Raw genomic sequence first — 19,052 nt, forward strand, 5'->3', positions numbered from 1 at the left:
CAGCAGCGTAAAACAAATACTAATCAAAACAAACGAACATATTTTGCAAATTAAGTGTTTCTGAAATGTTTCCCAAAGGAAATACAAATACAAGAAATACAAGAAATAAGTGATATTAATTTTTTTTAAGTTTCCGTAGGTTTAGCCAATGATCGTATAAGCTTCTTAATGTCCCTTATTAGTTTCTAAACATCCAACCATTTATGATTTCGCTTCGTCCGCAGTCGCCCTTTCATCAAAACATCAATGTTTAAATGGGTTTTGTTCGCGGACAATTCAAAGGATTCACCTTATTTTTCCATTAAAACGACATTGTTCTCGCAATATCACTCCTTGATCGAACGCGCATAGTTGCATGCAGGTATGGGCAAAATCGCATCGAAATTCGTTCAACAAATCTCATTCACAGATAAAACTCACCCTTCTATTCTCCGTTTTTGCCTCACTTTATTTGAGACAGAAAACATTCACCTATCCTCATCGCAAAGTTCATTCTCGATTAGAACGGAAAAATACTGTCTCGATTCCGCTCTTCTATTCTCAGAAATTTTTGCATTCCCTCATTTGCCTCATTTGCTTGAGCCAGCGAGTATCTTTGTAAAATCATTCGTTTTTCACTCAAATAGCAATCATTGAGCCTCGATCGCGGCAGTAAAATATAGGTAGATAGTTGAAATCGAGTTGTTTCCTGTATGAAACGATCTAAGCCAACGCAAAAGACCATATTAACGCAAGTTATTGATAAGAGGGAAGGTGGATTTCATGTGCACTTGAATGCTGACAAGGAAAAGAGTACAAGGGAAAATAAAGTCATACATACACGCAGATTCAATCTATTTTGACTCACTTGTTATTTTGTTTCGTGCGATCCAAAGGAATATTCATTCATTGAATGATGTTTTCCAGTCTTTGTTTTGTTATGTTTTCTATCAGTCCCGAATGAAGATTGTTGGGAAGTGTAAAATGATTCATCGTGCAATCTCACGATTGTTTGTTGCATTCTTTTCGCCATGATTATTCCAAGCAGACACAAGAGTGATTTATAATCAGGTGTGGAGAAATGAGCGAATGAACTTTTCCATACTTGGTTGCATGAGGCCAAATCAGGCCAGGATGGAGTTCGACTGAATGCTTCCGGATGAGAGGTAACAAACGCTTTTGGAGACATTCCCTCCTGTAAATCTCGCCATTTACATTCAGAAATTTCTCGTCAAAGCAGCACTTTCTTACACAAAAAAATGACTTTTCCACTTTCGGGACTCGTGAAGATGGAAGCTAGCCATTGTAGTAGTATAGGTAAACCCACGTGTAAAAATGGGGTAATAGTGTTTGTGAGAGAAGAGCAAAGCACATGTAAATAGATCAATTCACTTATCAGACTGTGTGGCGCTTCATTGACACGAGTCTATGAATACATTTGAAAAAAAAATAACAATTCAATACTGAAGTTAAATGTATGAACGATATGTTCCGATGAACAATTGCAAACATATAGATGGTGCATTTGCATATGAAGTAAAATTCTGATCATACGCGAGCGTAATGCGGGCGCTACACGATTCGTCCAACGTTTCACTCGAATGTTGGACTCAAACATTTGATACGATGAAACTGCTATACGGTGAAGGTAATGTTCGATTCAATGCAATCGGTCCAAACAATCGGCGAGTATTTGGATCGAATGTTTATTGTTTTTATGTACCATAAAAAACATTAGGAAACTGGATGACGATGCGAGTATTTAAATTGCTGCCGTAGCAATTGTACTGATATCGGGCTGTAAATTAAAAATGCTTGAAATCAACATTATTAAACTGCAATATTTTGCCGAACATTTTGAATTTTATGAATCAATTTCATAGTTCCTTCATCTAAAACTTGTAAACAAACCGATCTGTCAAAGATAGATTCGGACGAATCGTGTAGCGGTGTGTCGAATGTCATCGAGTGTCGAATCAACGAATGACAAAAATCCTTTGACTCGTGCCACTCGCGTTGGAAGGTAATCCACAACGAACGGATTACCTTCCAACGCGAATATTCGACACTCGACATTGGAGGTGCGTAGCTCGTCAGTCGACTACACGATGCGTCGAATCATCGAGCGTCCAACATTCGAGGGTTTCGTCGCATCGTGTAGCGCTGGCTTAACATGAGCAAATTTATAACACATGCGAATTGGGGCTCTTTTGATATTAACAAGTTCTACCGCATAGTAACTCGATGCTGATAATTCCTCAATATTTTCCTTCGTTGGTCGTATTGTTTGTACATTGATCTCGTGTTTCATCTATCTAGCCGCGAGTCATCATCACCGACCTTCATATTCATTCCAGAAGCCGTGGTAAACGCCAATGTGACAATTGTTAGCTCTCCTCACACGCCACGTAGAATCAGGCCGAGTGTAAAATTATGCCCAAAAGAGTTCGGTAGCCGTCTTAACCTACAATTTAATTTCCAAAGAGAGGGCCAAATGCAAACGCTTCGATGAGTTACGCATCGAGTATTTTCACTACTCTGCTGATCACCCTAGCGCCCTATGGTATGCAAGCGCACCACGAGAGAAAATCGATGTAGTAGGTTTTGGCAGTCATTTCACATCGAGTAGGACTCGACGTTGTAGGTAAAGGGGTTAATCAAGGCTTCATCATCCGTGATTATGCACATTTTGTGTTTGCTCAAAATTCCATCGTAAAGCTTGCGGCCATGAGTGGCTTTGTCTCTGGCTTTGTCAGACCAGGTTTTTGGCCATGACCGGGTGGATCCTTCAATTTGTTGTGTGTACCAAATTGCATGATAGCTCATTGAACCGAATGGACGCTTACCACTTAGGTTTCGTTAATTTTCTCATTGATATTTCTGTTTCGGCTCAATATCTGGTCACAATAGATTTAAGCGATCTTCCTTTTGATGGGAACGAAAACCCTCGGAATCCGAGCTGACCTCGGACAGCCTGTGGCTTCCCACTCCCATTTGCGCGTGGAACAAATAACGAATACGCTAACACTTCGTCATGGTGCAACTGTCAAAGAAAGAAATTGGTTTCTTTTACACGCATCCTATTATCATATGAATTATAGCTTACGTACATGCAAGAAAAACCACAGCATTGTATGCACAAGTGAAACGGCAACCTTATTTGTACGATAGTGCAAACATTATCACGCATACGGTAAAAGGCTACAATTGATCAATTTTCTATTGATTCTATTGTAATGTGATTACTCAATAATAGAAAAAGTAATGAAATTACTCTTGGGTGTGCTGTAAAATCATTTTGAAAGTCATCTTAACACATTAAGGATCTCTCACTAGTTTTCTCGCGTTTCGCATCTCATTTGTTGCGGACCGCAACATTTTCATGTCTGTTACGGATCGATCACGAAATATTCCGTGTTTTCTACACTTGCCAAGAATCTAACAAGGCCTACCGATGGGTCGCCTTCGTCTTATCCACACCGAAGGAAACGATCTCATTCGTGGAATCCGAACAATTGAATCGTTCAATGTTGCCCAAAACGTGCGGTCCCAGGCGCATGTCTTACAGATTTCTTTGCGGCCCTTAATATGTTAATGAAACACTACTTTTTCTGCTTTTCTGTTCTGCAGTTATGCTCAGATTTATACTGTTGGGAACATGTGTATTAATTCCATATCATAAAATTAATCCTGATGTATGAGATGAATAGAGTATGTAGCCACCTACCTCAAAGCGAGCGATCAGCAAGTCCAGTCCCGACGTAGGATTTCTTTTGCTTGACACATAACAAATTATTTCATTAAACTTTATTCTCATGTTCAACGACTATTACCGGAAACGATATCCGTATCTCCATCTTCTACATCGGTTGTTCAATGCACATACTTGCTGTGAGGTTTGATACTTAAATGTTAACATACAGTTCTCCTGGTGATCATTAGCACACAAGAATGTTTTATAACGGCTAAATGCACATCATATTGCTATTAAATAGTTAGTAGCATCAAAATATTTGGATGATAGTAGCGCTCGAATGATCTCTGCACCAATCCGCAGTAGAATGCATCAGTATTGGATGATATAAACTTCATAGTCGTCCTCCTACGGAAATCATGGTTTGCATCAATAAAAATAAGTTCGAGTTATTGATTGCTGGTCCTATCCGTTTTCAGGTGTCATATAAAAGGTAGATTTGATCCATGTCAAAGCGTGCAGTTTTGTAGATTCGCTAAAATTAGACGGCGATAGTGCGAATAGACCTAAAGTAGTCTCTTAAATGTTTTCCAAGAACATAAATATCAAACAGTGTTTTTTCACAGTGGCTTATTCTTTAACAGCTATTTAAAAGTTTTTTCCCTTAACGATATTTAACTAACCTAGATGCGGATTACACATTCTGTCTTTATTATTCACCTTCTTGCTACCAATAAGTCTGTCGTCAGTATAACATTTTTATGCAGATGTCTTAGTCGAAATCTAATTTCTCGAAATATTCGGAAAAATAGCGTTTGCCTTCATTATGCTGTCTACGTCATATAGAAACTGAACCGCATTTATCCTTTCATCAGGCGGTATGATATAATTCACGTCAGAAATGGGTTCTGTAAATCAAAAACAAGTTATTGTCGAATAAAGTGTGAATTGTTTGTATCCCGGATGAATTTAAAATAACCGTTTGCATGGCCATCTTCAACTGGCTCGGCATCAGTTACATTTATAGTCTCTGTAGCAGTTTTACCTTCTAGGATAACTAGTATTTTAGCGGTGATAGTTTTTACCTGATACAAGTGTTTTTTGTTTTATTTTGGCTAAAATATACATTCCACAATGTTAATTTTATTTCACTAAAATGGATGTTTGCAGATGAGTCATAGTTATTTGCCGTAGCGATGTAAACCATCCCCAGATTTTGCTCTTAGTAATATTAAAAAGATCACTTATCAAATATATTGAGTTTACTGTTGTATAATAATATATAAATGTTCCAGAAAACCATTGAAATATTACGAAACATGCGAAACGTAGATTTTTTGTTCCAAAAACATTTACCGAACTATGGCTTAATCCAGTTCGGACTCGGTGGTGGAAAATGAGGTCGAACAACACTGCTGCATCTCGGTTTCCGCCGCCGTTGGACCTGTTAGTTAGCTACCATTATTCTCGTTTGCAATTTCAGCACAGTTGTTCTTCAAAATTTTCTGTAGTTTAATACTGCTATCGTGTGTGTTATTTGTACCATTATGTTTCGCATTCGGTTCATCATCGTCCTCATCAGCGAGTTTCTTAGCGCACGAATGACTATTCAATCTTGCCGCATTTTCGGAACCGCATAAAATTTGTGTCACCTCTTTGTCTGTTGAAGAAATTTTGCCATTGAGTTTCCCCAAGTCGTAAACGTTTACTTCGGTAGTTTTTATAGGTTTAAACGTGTGCTCGTTCTCACTATTTTGTTCATTGATGAAATGGTCCGGCGAAGATGATGTCGAAGAACCGCCTCTTCCACTGAAACAAGCATTCTGCAACGATGTCTGCAGCAAATTATCGATATTCTGATTAGTCTGGGGAACAAATGTGGTCCACTCGTTCGTGTTGCTGTCCAAATATTCGATTGTGTTGAGGAATGTTTTCTTGGAGAATCCTCCAATCGCGTACAGACGGTCCTGTACAACGGCAACGGAAACGTTCGAACGTGGTGAGGTTAGGTTCGGTCCAGAAACCCAACATTTGTTGACCTCATCAAAGTATTCGGTTGTATTTAACGAGTGAGCTCCATCACTACCACCGACTGCGTATAACTTTCCGTTGAATTCGGCCAGCCCACAGCCTCGCCTATAGGAATAAACAAAAAAAAACAATTTAGAAAATGCTGCCTTGGATTTTTCGTAGATTAAGATTGAACAGCGTGTTTAGCGCAGCTTACGAAAATTATATATTGTAACTCACTGAAACAGTTAAAACAGTAGTTATTATGGTTGAAAATGGGTTTGAAGACAAAAATAAGAACAAATGTCCTTCCGCTTGTAAAGTTGCCCTGAAAGGGTTTACTTTAAGTTATGAGACTTTCAGCCTCCCATAGGGGAGCTGTAGGTAAGCCCAACACTGGGGGTAAGATCGGCACTCCTTGAGTTTTACTAGAAAACTCTGATTAACTATGTTTTCGAACACTGTACACATGTTAGTATTTGTTATTTTAGACGTTTTAAATCAAATCGAGCCCACCGTGATCCGCCAAGTGTCAAAATCCCCTTTATTCCGCGCGGCGAGTGGTGCATTCCCGTCGGCGACTGGTGTGACTATAGTTTGTCACTAAGTGAGATTTGAAGTCGTGTCCTCATATGTTATCGATTCGGTTATAAAAAATAAGTTGAAAAGTAATGTAGCTTCCACAATCAAGCGAGAAAATTTGCTATCTCACGTCACTCGCCGCGTGGAATAAGGGGGAATAACAATCTAAACAAACGCAAGTGTCGAAGGTGCGCCACCAGATGAATTTTACGGTAGCGAAGTTTGAGCTTTTATTCTTGAACAAATCTTTAAATTATCCAAAACAAAACAAAAGAGGCATAAGACAAATGCCTTTCTCTTACTGATAAATTTCGGGAAGATCTACAGAATCACTATGCAACTCGCTTGAAAAGATAGAGGCAGAAAAAAACACGCCGCGACATCTATTTCGCCACGAGGTAGCTATTATTTATTTATTGTATTATTTCATTGAGTTCCACCTTGGACTTGAAATTGCGAGCAAACCGACATTCCTGGGCCAACAATTTCACAGCCAAAATTAATTCCTCTAAACCAGTCATACTCAACCTGCGGCCCACCGGGCTCTTTTGGTTGGCCCGCCTGATCCGTTACCATTTTGTAATTTCAAAACTCAAATAAATTCTGTACAAGTTTAATTTATTGCTCTGACTTATTTTATTTTTTCCTATCAATCTTTAATCCTTTGCGGTCGGGATTAATTTCCCTTGAAATAGATCCTCTTGTCTTTCTACGCTTATAATATTTTGTCATACCGAGTACTGTTACCTATTGTTCATAGACACTCCATATACATTCATGAAAAAGATCACTAGATATTAAAATTCGAAAAAATGTAAACTGTAATGTAAAATGTTAAATTGTTGAATAAAGTATTTAGTATGATTCCCTGCTGTGGTGTCTGAGAGCAAACGACCCCAACGGGTTAAAAAGTGCCACAAACACAAATATTGCAAATATTGCAGTAAGTCGTAATGTCAGTGGTTTTTAGTCGATCGATCAAAGTTTGGAGTAAATTCAAAGGGCAGTTCAACGCATTGTACCAGAAATTAAAAATGCTATGCATATTCTCAGAATAAACGATTCGTAATTTTCATTTTCATGCAAGGAGTGATGACACTCACACGTATAAATAAGCACTCCTCATCCATAAACTTAGGGGGAAATTTTTCATTCAAATGGAAATATCTCTGTGAAATCTGTGAAAAAAAAATTGCATGGTGGGGTACGATTTCGAGTTTGAGTCACTGTACGTCTTTCAGTAATAGTACCAAATCAGAAAACAGGTCATGTTTTTTTTATGAAATAGTTTTAACGTTGATAATTAGTTTAGCTCTGTACGGATTTTGATGGTTTGCACTCGAATTGAATCGGAAATTCTCATATATTTTTTTCGATACGGTGTTCATTACGGTTATGGTCAAAATTAACGAAAATTGAAAGAAAACACATTTTTCTATCATGTTACCGTGGCCGAGGCACAATATTTACCTCTCTCAAGGCCGAGTGTTTACTTTTTACTAGTTTATTTTTCCAAAATGGTCTTTTTCGAGGTTAGAGACGAATTAACTGATGAATTTTCAAGCCTCTATAATTCAAAACATCATCATCATCATCATTCAAGTCGCCTTGCTTCTACTATCAGATAGCAGTCTTTCTCAATGCTAATGTCACACACAGCTCGATTCTAACGGTGGGTTTAGACTAGGGATATATTCATGTGAAGAAATATGATGAGGTTTATAGAAATCGCACTAGCGCGAACTTATATAATGAATATATTCAAATTTTCGGTGAATTTATTCACCTCAAGTAGAACTGCATCCAGTTTTAGTGATTCCCATCAGTGAGAAATTCACCAGCGTTTACATATGCCTGAATTTATTCTAATCATAGTGGTTATATATACCTCGAAGAAGTGTATCATATATATTCTCACCCGTTTACATCTATTTTCGCGTGAATGAATCCATCTATAGCTATAGATCTCCCTAATGTAAACCCGCCATAAGCCACAGTTTTACTCGATTCTAAGGGTGGGTTTAGACTAGTGATATATTCATGTGAAGAAATATGATGAGATTTATAGAAATCACATCAACCGTTTACACTAGCGTGAACTTCTATAATGAATATATTCATATTTTCGGTGAATTTATTCACCTGAAGTAGAACTGCATCCAACTCTAGGGATTTCTCACCAGTGAGAAATTCACCAGCGTTTACATATGCTGAATTTATTCATGTTATATATACCTCGAATAAGTGTATCATATTTATTCTCACCCGTTTACACCTATTTTCACGTGAATAAATCCATCTATACCTATAGATCTCCCTAATGTAAACCCGCCATAAGGAAGAATGAAAGATAGATATCGCGCAGTATGGGACAATTTCGTTCGGCGGAGGAACCGCGTTGATTTGCATGATGTCTGGTGAAGAGTGCCTCTGTATTTCTGGAATGTTAGTGTCATTTCTAAAACGCGAGCTTTTCTTTGTGGTGCAAAGGATTGAGCGTTAGTACCTCTTTGTCGGTTGGGCAAAGTTTTATGTCAATTACTTCATTAGAGTGATAAAAGATGTATGAGTAATGCTGGTAGCTTATTGGCCCAAAAACTTGTTTCAATAGCTCAGAACTGTTTCTAAAGCAAACTGGTTCAAATCACAAAAATCTATAAATATGAGTACGTGTATTGTTCTTAGTACGTGTTTTGTTTTCGCGAAAACAAGAATAAATCATGAATCAACCATCTTCAGCTGCGTCTACAAAAAAAACACAAATGGCCGCTGCCGTTTTAGAAATTTCGATGCATTCTAAAAAATTTTTTTATAGGGTATACCGGAGCAAGTTGAAACGATTTTTTCGAAGTTCAACTTAAAAGTTATCTTAAAAAATCACCAAATCACTAAATAGAAATTTTCAACAAATACAAGGTATAACAGATGACTTTCTATAAAAAATTAGGAATCACACTGGATGCTTCGAAAAATATCAATTTTGAAAATGTTTAGTTTTCATATGCATTGTTTCCCGTTGTCTCGTAGAGCGGGGTAAGTTGAAACGCGGCAATATCATGAGTTTAATGTGCGGTTTTACCTCTCGAGTTAACTACAACTGATTTATGAAACACTAAATTGAAAGTATTACATATAAACATTTGGAAAAAGGGTTTAAGTACACGTGAGATGTGGGGGAGTAGTCTAATACACACAAAATGGATACTACATATGACGAATTATTATACGAAACAATAACATCAAGAATACGCTTTCATGTCAGAGTAGAGCCACTCGAAACGGCCACTAATGAGGTTTATGGGATCATTCAAATATTCAAATATTACGTAACGCACTCAAAAAGTGAGGAGGGGATGGCTTGTGGAAACTTGTTTAGGAATAAATCCAACTAAATCTAAACATTGTTATGCAAATGACCATTTGTTATATGTTATGTAGGGAAGAGGGAGTCTAAAATAGTAAAAAAATGCGATACGTAATATTTGAACGACCCCTAGTTGCAAAATTAACAAGTTTTACTTGTATCATGTCTGTGTATTCATCAATTTTGTAGAACATACTGAGGAACGAAATATGAATGATTCATATTTTTTTTAATTTGTCATCATTCATTCATACAGCAATCATCGAAAAATAACGTCCGGAATCTGCGGTAATGTTTAAAAAATAGTCGATTTCCACTGGTTTTAACTTTCAACTTACTGACGTGCAATTCTGGCGATATTTTTGAAAAAAACAGTGTTTTTGGACCGATTCAGCCAGCGCGAAAAAATATTTGTTTTGATTTCACAGAACAAGGAAGAGTAAACAAAGGTGTGGATTGCGTTAATGCATTCCAATATTCTGATAATGGCTGTCTCACGGTGGGTTGAAAGATAATGTTTACTTTATACATTTTTATCGCGTCAATCCATCATTCCTAGTATAAGTTATGATTTCCGATTTAACTTACCCCGAATTTCAACTTGCCCCGGTGTACCTTATTTATTTTTGTCTGAAGAGGGCTTCTGTGAATTCAGTATGTTTGGATCTTTATTGGTGTAATGATGTTGTTTTAAATTATAAGGGCTCTAAGCTTCCTCAATTAATTCGCTTCTAGCATTGAAAAAAAAACTAATTGGAAAAACTCAAGAACTCGGCCTTGAGAAATACTATTTGGAAAGCCTTGCTCCCGTCCGGTCGCTAGCTGAATATCTCATAAATCGTTAATGACTTATTTGTGATTTTTTTCAATCGCTCATTAAATTTTCGAGATTACAATTATTGTTTCCGGGTTAAAAGTAAGGCATTTTTCAGTATTGAGAGTTGTGTTCTTCGGTGGAAAACTGAAACTGAAAATTTGTTTCGATGCTATTGCTTTCGCCTCTGCCGTCACCACACAATAGTTTCGGTTTGGATTTTCTGTTGCCGTTCTGCGTCTTCTTGTTTAGAGATACTAAGAAACTACTTGAATATTCAAGATCAGTATTTCAGTTTCAGTGCAGCTCCTCACTGAGTGAAAGCATTGATTTATCGGTCTTTGTCATTACTATCGAATATGTATATTAAAGAGTTTTATTATTAAAAATCACTAATGTTTTTTATCGTCGGCAATAATTTCGTAGTTCTTTTTTTACAATGCGGTTGTGTCTTGAACATCACTCTTATTTATTTGTTTTTTTGTGGCCCGCGACACCATGACTAACAAGTGTTTGTAGCCCCTATGAAAAAAGGTTGAGTACCGCTGCCCTAAACTATGGTTCTGCTGCTGTGGGATCTGAAACGTTGCATACAACTCAGAGTTCGAAATATTCGTCTACTAGAGAGTAAACATCCGTTTTTACCCACAAGGAAAAATAGTTGAGAATATGAGAGGAAATGGAAATTCATACGCTCACTTCGATTTTTGCGAGAAATGCAATGCCGATTTTTATTTTTTGGCGAGTTATAAGCCGAAAAAAGGTTTCGTTTTCAGAATCTTGTTTCTCGCACGAATTTTGCACGCCTACAACGTGTCAAATCAGAACTGATTAGGCTAAACAGACTGACGTTGGTCAAGTTAGTTTTGATTTTTCGATCCTTGTTTCATTTTCCATATTTTCAGTACTAAATTAGAAACGAAAAAAACATTTCCGTTGGACTTCAAAGATAGAGAGAGATTTCACCACATCTCGCTCTCTGAAAAAGAATTTTCGATGAAAAGGAACAGACGAAAATATGAACATTGCACAACTCATCGAGAACTAGATTGATTGACTGAATATTTATTTCGCAGCTGAATGAGAATTTCGACTTGCCTTATGGCGGGTTTACATTAGGATTTATTCACGCGAAAATAGATGTAAACGGGTGAGAATATTTATGATACATTTCTTCGAGGTATATATAACCACTTTGAATAGAATAAATTCAGGCATATGTAAACGCTGCTGAACGCCGTTGGGGAAAAATAAAGTTTGTTGGCTCCCACTGGAGAAAACAAAATTCTGTTGTTAAGGTGATACTTACTACTCGCTGGAAGGATCAAGACTATATAATAGAATAGGAAAATTCTTTTACATCATCAGAAGGGACTTAAATTGCAGTATTTTCTCTTCCAGCATTGTTTTTTTTCATACGCGGCAGTGATTGTTTTCTGCATATGCATTGCGAGCGATCGAATTACGTGCGACTGATTCGCAAGTTAGCTGATACATTTTGGAAATGAAAAAGCTATCTGCGCCATGGGTGCCGCATTTGCTGACCGTCGACCAAAAACAGCGGCGCATTGATGATTCAACAGCCGGTTTGGCGTTGTCGAAGCGTAATCCAGCGGACTTCTTTAGACGTTTTGTGACAATGGATAAAACGTTACATTACCACACTCCTGAGTCCAATATGCAGTCTACAGAATGGCTGACAAGCCACGAAAGCCGGCCAGCGCGGTCAAAGAACCAATGATCGACCGGGAAGGTTTTAGCCTCCAATTTTTGCGATGTGAATGACATAATCTTCATCGATTAACAGCAGAAGAGAAAAACAATTACCGTAGAGTATCATGCAAGGTTATTGGACAAACTTAACGACGAAATAAAGAAAAAACGGCCCCATATGGCGAAGAAAAAAGTTCCCTACCATTACTACAACGTACCGTCACATACGTCCTTAAAAGTGATGGCCAAGTCGGACCAATTACAATTCCAATTGGTTACTCACCCACCATATTTTCTAGACTTGGCCCCCATGTTCTCAAACCTCACGCCGTGGATCCAGGGAAAGAGCTTCGCACCGAATGAGGAAGTCAACGCAGAAACTGATCCATATTTCGAGAACTTATACGGTACGTACTACAGAAAGGGAATCTAAATGATGGAAACTCGCTACTCGCTAACTATGTTGTGGAATAAATACAGCTTTGCTCAAAAAACTATTGTTTTCATTAAAAATCCCGAGACAGCTCATGTAGTATATATTGTTCGAATCCAAACTCTCGAAACGCTTTTGGAGTGAAACGGTGTCAACCACAACCACATGAAGGACCTCAGAAAAGCCAAACATTGCGTTGGAATCCGGATTGAGATGGCGAACGATGGTATCACTCTAGACCAGAAGGTGTACATCGAGTCCATCTTGAAGCACTCCAATGTGAGTGTTTGCAAATCGGTGAAAATCTCGGTGAACGCCAGCGAAAAACTCTCCAGTGAGAACTTGAGCTTCAGTTTGGGTAGACTGTACACTTCGTAGTTGCTCTCCGTTATTGACCTGAACCTTAATTATCTTTGATGATAATGATTTGAAGCGACTTACATTTGAGACGACAACAAGCAATCTGAAGACTTTCAGATGAAATTGCAATCGTTACACTGTATGGCCAAATTGGAACGATTCCAAGCTCATGAGTTTCTATTCAGTACAAAGGATTCATTGAAGCACAGACTTCCCTCGGTTTTATTTGACGTTTGACAGCTAGTTAGTGAGTGCAACTCGATAATTAGGTTGCTTTTCCATCCCAGATAGCGAACTAGTACTATACTCAGAAAAATTTCAACGAAGATATACTACACAGACTACATTTTATAATTAGGATCAGGTGAATAACTGTACACAAAGGCTTCCACAACCATACAATTTGAAAATACGACTACGATCAATTGGAAGCAGTCGTTATTAAAACAAATAAATATACCTTGGGGTCAGCAGCGAGGGGGCGAAGCTCCATTGTTCATCCTCTGGATCATACATTTCCACCGATCCCAGACAGTTCCACGCATCGCTGCCACCTGCAACCCAAAGTTTACCCCGATACGAAGCTACACCGGCTTGGTAGCGGCCTGTGTTGAGCGGCGCTATCGAAAACCATTTGTTTTCTTCCGGTTTGAGCACATCACACTGACGGATGCCACTTTGGCCATTCCATCCACCGATGCAGTAAATCTTATCATTCAGAGCGCATACTCCGGCATTACTTCGAGCCAACGGAAGTTTGCACATTTTCTTCCACTTTTTGTCCGCCTTAGAGAGACATTCTACGGAATCCAACTCAGTTGTTCCTGAAAAAACGAAATGACCATTACTCTGTTACTAAAAAATGTTTAGAAACGTCAGTAACACATACCATTGCAACCACCGACAGCATACACAACACCGTTGATCACTGCGATCTGTACACGTCCTCGTGCTTCGCCCATATTCGATTCCTGGGTCCAGCTGTTCGTGTCCGGACAGTACGACTCAACTGATCGCAAACATTCCGCCCGATCATACCCACCACAAACAAGCAGTTTGCCTTCCAATTCCGCCACCCCCAGGCCACATTTGGGTCCGGACATTGTGGCCACTTCACAAAACAGTTCCGGTTTTTGTGATTCACCGAGATCCTCATCTCTGCTAACACTGGAGCTTATCGTGTCGGGAGTGGTGATTGGAGAAGGAGTAGTTGGTACGTTCAAACGTAGTTGAATCGATAGTCGCGACAGACTTCCGTTGAGAGTAACGAGCGAAATGAACGTATGATCCGCCACCTTTGAACTGCCAATGAGACTCCAGTCACAATTTTGATTGACATCATCATCTTGCTCCCCGATAGCTCGGTTGTAAAGAATCACGCGTGGTCTTCCTGGCGTCTTCAGTGCTTTTCTGTGCTTTTTATTACCAGGACATTTCAGAACTAAACGTTTGTAGTCTTGGACAAGATCACTTTCCGACTCCTGACCGGGGGGTAAGTCAAAACAATCCTGCAGTGAATTATCCAGCGCCAGATACAGCATATGCGATCGCTCCATCAGCTTAGTCACCTGTGAAAAAAGTCTCATCATTTGTTTGCTGACAAAAAACCATTTTATCTTACCGAAATACCCTCTTCCATCATTTGACGTCGTATCCAATCAAGCACCAAGCGGCAGAGAGAGGTCTCCGTAACCAAGGACATCTCCTGCTTCGTTTGATACAGTACTTCGATCAGAATGCATGGGAGCTGTAAGAAGCTTGGCTGTTGTGAGACCACAGCAAAGTTGTTTGCTATGTATGTATCGACTTCCTGCACAAAGTTCTTGTTGCGATTGATCCCTGGCAAGGAGCGTGTTTCGATGCAGGTTTCCGGCTCGAGGTCACTCACCATGTGCCGGGCGCATTCTTTGATCACGTTGTCAATCTTCAGCTGCCATGCAGCCAGATACACATCGCGTATCTAGAAAATTTTTTAACGGTAACTGTTCCAGTTCGGAACAAATACACACAGAAAGAAAGAGATGCTGGCGGTGTGTCCAGAAACGCCTCCATTCTCACTAATAGTCAAAACTCACCATATCGCTGGGCACTTCCAGCGAGCCGGTATAGGCGTACTCGACCAGATATTGCAACCCATAGGTGGTTATATTGCTGTTCAGTCGGTAGTAGGGCGTCTTACCTTCGGCCGCAGGCCCATTGAGATTTCCCTGGAAAAGAGAAACCAACGAGACGATTCTAGATCATTTGTTAACAAATCGAATCAAGTTTTGTTCCGTTTTGACCGGTTGGGAGCCCTGATCTGAAAACTCAAGACACAATACATGGTTAGTCCGGAAGTTGCTCGAGGTAGACACTTACCACATCCGAACTGAACAGCTCCATGAGATAGGAAGAGACGCAAGCGAGCACATTGCGGTGGGCATGAATTTCTGTGTTATCGACCTGTTTCGGTGTAGAAAAATAGAACGTTTAATTATGGGAATGAATTACTGTGTTTCTGTGGCGTGGAAAGCGAGAGCTCTGAATGGAAAGTTTTACTATTATTCCTATCAAGAGCTAATAATGCTCGTAAAATACTGTTGTTCCTTCTAGCTGTCGAATTTCATCATTTTCTCATTCTTCCCACATCTTGAAAAAGCCTGAATCATTTAGTATCCAGAAATACTAATCCTTTGACAGCCAATTGTTTGGAAAACTTTCTTTCCTGCATCTTTCGACGGTAAAAATCCCCCGTGGATGAAGAGCAAGTTCGCAGAACGGCGTCCACTCATCAGCAAGCGCGATCGGATCAAGCGGCTAGATTTCGCGAAAAAGTATGCGCATAAATTCGTACCCTTCTGGAAAGAGGTCATGTGATCCGACGAAAGCAAAACGACGATCACGGAACTTCTGAATAAAAATGTTCAGAAAACTGTTAAACACGGCGGAGGGAACATCATGATGCGGGAGCGTTTTGCGTGGTCCAGAGTGGGAGAATTGGTCAGAATAATGACTAGTGATAGATACATCGACATCCTTTCGGGAAATTTGGAGTCATCCTTGTTGGAATTTGCTCTTGAAAATAACTTTATCTTACAACAAGATAATAATCTCAAGCATACAGTTCGCAAAACGCAAACGCAAAACGGATCACACATAAAGCTGCTCGATTGGCCTCCCCATTCACTGGACTTAGATAAGATAGAGAATTTATCCTATTGGATTCCAAAATGGATAAGACCAGCGTGACCAACAAAAATCTGTCGTTCGAAGCGTTGCAGATAACATGGGAATCAATTGATCATCACAACCTGCTAAACCTCGTGGAAGCATGTCGTATAGCCTTCAAGCGGTCATTGATGCCAAAATAGAACATACAAAATATTGACTCTGGGATCAAGGATGATTTGTTTTTTGTTTCCATGGTAATTGTTTGAACTGTACACTTATTTACCAACCTTGACTGTCACAATAAATGAGTTATTAATTGTTACAAAACCTAAAGTTTTTCAAAATGCTTCATTCCATGCTATTAAATTCTTTACTTTATCCTTATTACTTCCTCCGAACTACGTGTGGTGGTCTCTGCAAAAGAAAAGTTGAAGTTTGGCCATTGAAACAAGAATTAAAAAGGGGATACTTTTCTTCTCTTTTTAGTGTGAATGATCTGTTAAATATTCGAAATCATTGCCGGCTTCTGTTCGTTGGCTATGCTTCTAAGATTTCATATGACTTTTAGGAACTTATTTTAGTTTGACAATTGGAGAACAATTTCACAGGCACATATGGAGCAGGACGCGCATCATGACTTAGTGTCGATTTGTTTCAAATTGCTTTGGTCGTGGTTTTGTCTGCCATTTCATGCTTAGTACTATTATCCTTCTTATATTACAAGTAATAACTATTATCTGTTACATACACAATAACTATAAATGTCCAGAGCTCCATACTTTCAGTTCAGAAGGAAATTTGAGAAGAATGCCAGAAAACTTTATGATTTTATCGTTCTTTTCTTCTTATTCAAACACATTTGAAGAACTTTCACTTAAGAAGCGATAGAGCACCTGACTAATCAAATACGCATTTGTCGTATCAATTGCAATCAATGCTGCAATAATTAAAATTCTAGTCGGCTTATATAGTAATCGAAAGGTATTGAAAATTCTTCTTGATTAACAACGAAATTCCTTGATTTTCCCTGACATCATTTGAATTTCCTGGTATTCCCTGATTTTCATGGTTTTCCAAGTAGTCGCAATCCATCAGGGGATGGAAGAACTTATTAACGTAATGAGGCTTGCGCCATATTTGCAGTTAGTCTTTAGTTCAGTTTTCGATGCAGAATAACACGATTAGAATGCATTTTGTTCATCAAACTCACCTGTCATGTATCCTTGTGAGTTTTTATATTCTATTGAGTCAATGAACAATTATTGGGAAAATGTTTTAGAAGCCGAAAGAAGGGACAATGAAAAAGTTGAAGACGTCTCTGCTGGTTATATCGAAAATTGAGTTCCAGAAATGTTACACGAACAGGATAAAGGGCAAATGATTTTCAATCAAATGTGCCCATCAATGTGTCATATGACGATCACATTAAAATTTAGATTAGCAAGAGACAACAAACACCTACGGTCATTGAATCATCAACGCGTAAATTTATGTGAACGTTCACAAAAACTTCATACCGCTTGTGAATCCTTACTAGTTCGCTAGCGGAATAAAATTTTCTGTCCCACAAGACCGGCCGGCTATTTCCACTATCCGATAGTGAGGTGAACGACCAGAGAAACGCCGAAATCGACGGACAGCTGAATATATTACAACATCAATGGTGAGACAAAAAATATGTTTGGCAGAGATTCAACTCTTCGTGTGGGTTGGCCCAATGTTTCATACATATATATTTTTTCATGATAAGCAACTACTTACCAACAGTATCACATCACAAAACAATCGATGGCGACGCATTGCGCTCAGACTTTGCAAAAAGTTTGCTTTCATGCTCTCGTCAGTGAACCTGAGATAACCGCAGCTCTCCATGGCGTCATCTGCAAATAATGGAAGCGAAGAAATAAAAGACAAGATTAGGTCAGACACGTTGGTTAGGTCGAGGAACTTCAACAACTGCAACAATCTATAAATACTGCTATGAGATGGATTGTACTCGCGCTCGAGTTCATGCTAGGCATGACCCGTTTTGCAACTGAATGGTTCCCTGGCTTCGCACAATTTCACTAATGCCATCAACGCGGAAGTTTTTCAGTTGAAGGCTGTAGTGGTGACTGTGCAATGTTCTTTCTAGAATCGCAATATCCACAGGATAAGGGGTTACACAAGACAACATTTTTGATCGACCTTGAACGATTCCGATAGTGGACCAGCAAGCAGAATATCGATATATTTTCCGTTTCGCTCCATGACTATACTTGAAATTAAGTTCGACAGTGGAAAATTTTTGACGTGCAATTACCCCCTCGTCACAAATATTAAATCGATAATGCTTTTGTTCCAAACGGCAGCTACTCAATGTTATCGTTCAGTTAAAATTGACATTTTGTAAATTCACCTTCCTTTGAGCGAATTTGGTTTCAAATACAAACTGAGCAAATCACGATGCGATCCGTTGAAAGTTGACCTACCGCCACCCACAATAGAAAGTTGCAAACTTTATGTTGTTACTGAAAATTATCACAAGTTTATATTACGATTTCATCAGATTAGTTTGTGTGTGACTGAAAGGTATAAGTCACGGCATAGCGACGATTCATGAATTGCAAATATACTGATATCGTGACTTTGCGCATTTGCAACTAAAATGATATATACTTATTCGAATTATACTAACAAGCAAGAGACAAGCAGCAGGGTATACTACCCCTTTATCTCAAAAATTACGGCTCAACTTGGATTTTTTATAATGTCATTTCCTTCTATTGTTGAACCGTATGTACCTAAAGTAAAAAAAACTTTGGTAAAACTTCACAAGTAGAGGGAAACGGTAGCATAAACACAGCAAGCACTTTGATCGTCAAAAAATGTGAGTTTTCCGATAGTGGTTTTATGGTTTTTCCCGCTAATTAAACAAACTTTTCGTGTATTGTGCAGTAAAGTTCTGTTCGCC

The 19,052-nt window shown here is 38.8% G+C and overlaps 1 protein-coding gene across 6 annotated transcripts in view; it reads right to left on the reverse strand.

Moving 5' to 3' along the window:
- Positions 1-3,771: 3,771 nt before the first annotated feature.
- The window catches only part of LOC129775563 (influenza virus NS1A-binding protein-like), a 48,390-nt gene continuing 33,109 nt past the window's right edge, over positions 3,772-19,052 (reverse strand). For 4 of the 6 annotated variants that reach the window (XM_055780433.1, XM_055780431.1, XM_055780434.1 and 1 more), the window contains 7 exons: positions 17,861-17,979; positions 15,308-15,391; positions 15,025-15,156; positions 14,571-14,909; positions 13,839-14,517; positions 13,410-13,773; positions 3,772-5,809 (listed from right to left, as the gene is read on the reverse strand). In XM_055780433.1, coding sequence (XP_055636408.1) covers positions 5,125-5,809; positions 13,410-13,773; positions 13,839-14,517; positions 14,571-14,909; positions 15,025-15,156; positions 15,308-15,391; positions 17,861-17,979 — 2,402 coding nt within the window. In that variant the 3' untranslated portion in view covers positions 3,772-5,124. Of the gene's footprint in view, positions 5,810-13,409; positions 13,774-13,838; positions 14,518-14,570; positions 14,910-15,024; positions 15,157-15,307; positions 15,392-17,860; positions 17,980-18,497; positions 18,587-19,052 lie in introns of those variants that run through there. The other 2 variants (XM_055780436.1, XM_055780435.1) reach the window with 2 other exon arrangements.

The sequence above is a fragment of the Toxorhynchites rutilus genome, chromosome 3 (assembly GCF_029784135.1).
Source record: "Toxorhynchites rutilus septentrionalis strain SRP chromosome 3, ASM2978413v1, whole genome shotgun sequence".
Taxonomy (NCBI): Eukaryota; Metazoa; Arthropoda; class Insecta; order Diptera; family Culicidae; genus Toxorhynchites; species Toxorhynchites rutilus.